Here is a 6,464-nt window from a genome sequence, read left to right as displayed (position 1 = left end):
ATATTTTTCAGTGGTTTCAAGTACGTACCTTGTAAATTAAGTTGACTATAATCCTAACTTGTTTGCTAGTAAAATGTGGATCTGTATTATTAGAATGACCATTAAAATGAACTTTTCAGGCCTTAAAGGAAAAGATGTTTAGATGAAACTACCAAAATGTACTCAGAATGATGTTTATAAATCAGATTCTGTATAATGGGAGAGAGAATTTAAGATAAAAAATATACATGTATAGAAATTGTAATATATTAGATCTTTTAAGTGATAAAGAGCTTTATAAGGTCAAAAACTGTTTTTGTATTTCAACCCTTGTATAGTATTCTTTTCTCACACTTGAATTATACAAAGTTTTATTAGAGTATTACAAATTCGTCCATTCCTGCAATCTGTAAGAGTACATCTCATATTATGAGCATTGTACTTTTATTGGGTAGTAGCTGAAGCACAAAAATCGGCTTGTCAAAAGATACCTCCTGTCATATATCAAGATTTTAGTGTGGATGCCTCACTTACTAAGGGGGCTTTCATGTTCCTCTATTACTGTTGAATAAAACGCTACATAATCAATTAATTTGTCTCATTGCAAACAGGACAGGTATATTTTACCAATTAGACATTGCCTCAGTATCACTTCAGGAAGAAACATCAATACAGGTGAGGGGCTCATGATCAAGGAATTGGAGCTAGTTTCCCCTTCCTGGGATCAAACCTGATTACCTTTTGCTTCACCAGCTCTGTACAGCTCCTACAAGTTTAGCACTTTCCTTCATTCAACAGATGTTTCTTGATGCTGGTGAGGGGCTCTTGATTCAAGGAATTAAACCTGACCTCCCTTTCCTTGAAATGAACCTAGCTGCCTCCCATTTTCCTAGGCACTGTATGATCCTTATGGGTTTAGTGCTCTCACCATGAATGTAATAAAAGTGTTTGTGACCCACTGAATTACAACACCCTCACCCCTCCTTCAGAGTGCAGGCACTGTACTTTCTCACCTCCAGGACTCAAGTTTAGCTATCTGGTTATCTTCATAAATGGTACCTTGCTCACAATCCAACAGCATGTCAAACCATAAAAATCATTTGTCTCCGCTCACTTCAATCTAACATGCTCACACAAGCCTGCAATGTGCTGAGAATATTATGCAGAAAATTTGGTGCATTGAAATTAGAAGAGGGTGTGGAGGTCATCAAAGGTATAATTCAAGAGTGCTGATGCAGGATAGCTGGTGGTTTGGAATTTAGAGGGGATGGAGAGGGATATAATGATAAAAAAAAGATGAATAAATCTGAGGTGGTAGGTATGGGTCATCTTTGAAATGATTTGAGGGAGGTGGTAAAGAAAGCTTTGAATTTTTGGAGCTTAAGTATCCAGCAACAGTTAATGTCAACAAGTGGTTTTTAATGGACATGCTGTTGGAGTGTTAGCAAGGAAACATTTGTCAGGGACTTCAGAGAAACAAGTTAGTCAGATTCAAGTCCTGGAAGTTGGAAGGGCAGTGCCTGCACTCTGGAGGGTTGGGGATGTTGCAGTTAGAGGGGCAATCTGATTGTGAAATCAGCACACTTCTGGAGAGATGGTGAATGAGTGAATGTTTTGTTCTTTGGGTCACACTGTGTAGGCAGGAGACAGCTGATATCTTAATAAAAATGTTTGTTAACTCTAATTAATTCATCATGAATTGGGATATAGTGTGAAACAACTCATAAGGCACTATTTCAGAAGTTACTGCTGAGCTAGTTATGCACTGGAATCATTGCAGTTTGAGTTCTCAGGAAGAGTGCTTGCAAGATGTCTCTTACGAAGGCTTAAGATGCTCTCTAGACATTCATCCTCTTGTTTTTGAAGTTCATTCTGACCAACGAAATATACTGGAATATAAAATATATTACATATTTAAACTGATAACAGCATTGTTTTATTGTCTTAGCAGAAAAAATAAAACTCTAAAATCAGGGACTGTTGTTGTCTCATCCCAGATCATTCTACATGATATCTGTTGTAAATTCCAATACATGAATGTATACTTGCTTATATAATAGAACACTTAATAGGATTTATTTGGAAGCTGTAATCTTTATGGCAAGACAATATAAATTGTAATATTCATACTCAATAGGTAATGAGGTTAAGTAAACCCTCAATATAATGGACTTTTAAAATAGTGGGCAAAAGACACTGGGTAAACTATTATTTTAACTCCTTTATTTTCAATGTTTATTTAATGTAACTGTAAATTATGTGTATAATGTTAAGTATTCAGTAGAGTACTTAAGGTATTTTTTTTGCTGTTTTTACTATTCTGATTTAAACACACACACATTCTTCCCCATTAGTCCGTTATAAACATGCTGGCCGTCTCCCACTGAGGTAGGGTGACCTGAAAAAGAAACCCTTTCACCATCATTCATACTATCACTGCCTTGCCAGATGCATGCATATATGACACTTTAGATGTCCCTCCAAACACCAAATATCCCAAACCCCTTCTTTAGAGTGCAGACACCGTACTTCTCACCTCTAAGACTCAAGTGGTTGTGAGACATCTTTGCCTCTGCTATCAAAGCGTGGCTTTTTGTAGGCAAGCCATCTCACAGTTTAAACTGAAAATCTTCCTTCTAGTTACCTGTCCAGATTTAGTTAAACAAGAAATGTAAAATGCACCTATAATTACTGAATCAGGATATCTTGTATAATCTTATATTTAGTATGCATGATAATTAGTTACAAAGTCTGTAACTTGCTTCCACACAACCCCAAGTCATGAACTGAAAAAATGCCCAACTTATCTTTATACAATCAAAGAAGTAACGAGAAAGAATGAAAAATAGGTCTTACCCATTTCTTCCTGCTGTTTTCTGTGAACAGTATCTGGCACTGAATTTCTTGCAACACTTCGACCAGGAGATTTTGTACACAAGTGCAACTTGCAAACATTTCTTTCCATATTCTCAATCTATAAATACAGTAATTAAATATATACAGTACTTAAAACTTTAAAATTCAAGGTCTACAAAGTTATATACAATGTGTTAATCAATTTCAGCTAAATATATGAGAAAAAGCAATATGTGGTGTGTATAATCGTGCAGCATTACACAGTCTGTCCTGCTCTCTACATGAGGGCAATCTGGCGAGACAAGCAAAGTAAGCATACTAATTACATCTGCACAAAATCCGAAGTTCTTCAAGTGAAAAGAAAAGATGATAACGAATGGCAAGAAATGACAAGATTTTACCAATTACCATTACCAGAGACCCATGTTTTGCATAATACAAACCCATCATTTGTCACATTATTGTCAAAGATACTGTTACAATATTTGTAAAATAATCCCAGCACAAACACAAACACCCTACCCACCAAGGTAGAGTGACCCCCCCCAAAGAAAAAGAAAGAGAGGAAACACTTTCACTATCATTCATTCAGTTGAAGTACTGTCAGAAATGTACTGACACCACAGTTCAGATGATCCTCCGAACTGCAACAATGAGGCATTGGAGGAGACTAAAACTTTATGCATTTTTTTTTTTTGACAAGTCGGCCGTCTCCCACCGAGGCAGGATGACCCAAAGAGAAAGAAAATCCCCAAAAAGAAAATATTTTCATCATCATTCAACACTTTCACCTCACTCACACGATCATTGTTTTTGCAGAGGTGCCCAGAATACAACAATTTAGAAGTGTATACGTATAAAAATACACAATATAGCTCTCCAAACTGCCAATATCCCAAACCCCTCCTTTAGAGTGCAGGCATTGTACTTCCCATTTCCAGGACTCAAGTCCGGTTATATAAAATAACCGGTTTCCCTGAATCCTGTCACTAAATATTACCCTGTTCACACTCCAACAGATCGTCAGGTCCCAAATACCATTTGTCTCCATTCACTCCTATCTAACACGCTCACGCATGCTTGCTGTAAGTCCAAACCCCTCGCCCACAACACCTCCTTTACCCCCTCCCTCCAACCTTTTCGAGGACGACCCCTACCCCGCCTTCCTTCCCCTACAGATTTATACTCTCTCCATGTCATTCTACTTTGATCCATTCTCTCTAAATGACCAAACCACCTCAACAAACCCTCTTCAGCCCTCTGACTAATATTTTTATTAACTTCACACCTCCTAATCTCCACACTCCGAATTTTCTGCATAATATTCACACCACGCATTGCCCTTAGACAGGACATCTCCACTGCCTCTTATATGGGTGTGAAGCTTGGGTTGTAAATGCTGCAGCATTTACAACCCAACCTTCACACCCATATAAGAGTGTTGGTACCACTATACTTTCATACATTCCCTTCTTTGCCTCCATAGATAACTTTTTTTTTTTTAACAAGTCGGCCGTCTCCCACCGAGGCAGGGTGACCCAAAAAGAAAGAAAATCCCCAAAAAGAAAATACTTTCATCATCATTCAACACTTTCACTTCACTCACACATAATCACCGTTTTTGCAGAGGTGTTCAGAATACAACAGTTTAGAAGTATATACGTATAAAGATACAACATATCCCTCCAAACTGCCAATATCCCAAACCCCTCCTTTAAAGTTCGGGCATTGTACTTCTCATTTCCAGGACTCAAGTCCGGCTATATAAAATAACCGATTTCCCTGAATCCCTTCACTAAATATTACCCTGCTCACACTCCAACAGCTTGTCAGGTCCCAAATACCATTCGTCTCCATTCACTCCTATCTAACACACACACACACACGCTTGCTGGAAGTCCAAGCCCCTTGCCCACAAAACCTCCTTTACCCCCTCCCTCCAACCCTTTTGAGGATGACCCCCTACTCCTTCCTTTCCCTACAGATTTATATGCTCTCCATGTCATTCTACTTTGATCCATTCTTTCTAAATGACCAAACCACCTCAACAACCCATCTTCAGCCCTCTGACTAATACTTTTATTAACTCCACACCTCCTAATTTCCACACTCCGAATTTTATGCATAATATTTACACCACACATTGCCCTTAGACAGGACATCTCCACTGCCTCCAACCACCTCCTCGCTGCAGGATTTACAACCCAAGCTTCACACCCATATAATAGTGTTAGTACTACTATGCTTTCATACATTCCCTTCTTTGCCTCCATAGATAACATATTTTGTCTCCACATATATCTCAATGCACCATTCACCTTTTTTCCTTAATCAATTCTATGATTAACCTCATCCTTCATATATCCATCCGCTGACACGTCAACTCCCAAATATCTGAAAACATTCACTTCTTCCATACTCCTTCCCAATTTGATATCCAATTTTTCTTTATCTAAATCATTTGATACCCTCATCACCTTACTCTTTTCTATGTTCACTTCCAACTTTCTACCTTTACACACTCTCCCAAATCTCCCATAAGTACAGTATCATCAGCAAAAAGTAACTGTGTCAATTCCTATTTTGTATTTGATTCCCCATAATTTAATCCCACCCCTCTCCCCAACACCCTAGCATGTACTTCTTTTACAACCCCATCTATAAATATATTCAACAACCATGGTGACATTACACATCCCTGTCTAAGACCTACTTTTACCGGGAAGTAGTCTCCCTCTCTTCTACACACCCTAACCTGAGCCTCAATATCCTCATAAAAACTCTTTACATTATTTAGTAACTTACTACCTATTCCATATACTTGTAACATTTGCCACATTGCTCCCCTATCCACACTATCATAAGCCTTTTCTAAATTCATAAATGCAATAAAAACTTCCCTACCTTTATCTAAACACTGTTCACATATATGCTTCAATCTAAACACTTGATCTACACATCCCCTACCCACTCTAAAACATCAATGCTCATCTGCAATTCTACATTCTGTCTTACCTTTAATTCTTTCAATAATAACCCTACTGTACACTTTTCCTGGTATACTCAGTACACTAATTCCTCTATAATTTTTACAATCTCTGTTGTCCCCCTTCCCTTTATATAAAGGAACTATACATGCTCTCTGCCAATCCCTAGGTACCTTCCCCTCTTTCATACATTTATTAAACAAAAATACCAACCACTCTAACACTATATCCCCCCCCTGCTTTTAACATTTCTGTCATGATCCTGTCAGTTCCAGCTGCTTTACCCCCTTTCATTCTACATAATGCCTCACACACCTCCCCCACACTCACATCCTGCTCTTCCTCACTCCTAAAAGATGGTATACTTCCCTGGCCAATGCATGGAATTACCGCCTCCCTTTCTTCGTCGACATTTAAAAGTTCCTCAAAATATTCCCATCATTTACCCAATACCTCCATCCCCCCATCTACTAACTCCCCTACTCTTTTTTTTTAACTGACAAATCCATTCGTTTCTTAATTTCTTTAACTCCAAAATTTTTTCTTATTTTCATTAAAATTTCTTGACAGTGCCTCTCCCACTCTATCATCTACTCTCCTTTTGCACTCTCACCACTCTCTTCGCCTATCTTTTACTCTCCA

The 6,464-nt window shown here is 38.1% G+C and overlaps 1 protein-coding gene across 8 annotated transcripts in view; it reads right to left on the bottom strand.

Annotated features, from left to right (window-relative positions):
* Positions 1-232: 232 nt before the first annotated feature.
* LOC128684165 (TBC1 domain family member 31) overlaps positions 233-6,464 on the bottom strand; it is a 132,138-nt gene continuing 125,906 nt past the window's right edge. For 7 of the 8 annotated variants that reach the window (XM_070094980.1, XM_053770291.2, XM_070094991.1 and 4 more), the window contains 2 exons: positions 2,836-2,953; positions 233-1,868 (listed from right to left, as the gene is read on the bottom strand). In XM_070094980.1, coding sequence (XP_069951081.1) covers positions 1,738-1,868; positions 2,836-2,953 — 249 coding nt within the window. In that variant the 3' untranslated portion in view covers positions 233-1,737. The remainder of the gene's footprint in view (positions 1,869-2,835; positions 2,954-6,464) is intronic. The other variant, XM_070094982.1, reaches the window with a different exon arrangement.

The sequence above is a fragment of the Cherax quadricarinatus genome, chromosome 4 (genome assembly GCF_038502225.1).
Source record: "Cherax quadricarinatus isolate ZL_2023a chromosome 4, ASM3850222v1, whole genome shotgun sequence".
NCBI lineage: Eukaryota > Metazoa > Arthropoda > Malacostraca > Decapoda > Parastacidae > Cherax > Cherax quadricarinatus.
The sequence above is the reverse complement of the archived record's forward strand: the minus strand, read 5'-3'. Positions and strand labels throughout refer to the sequence as shown.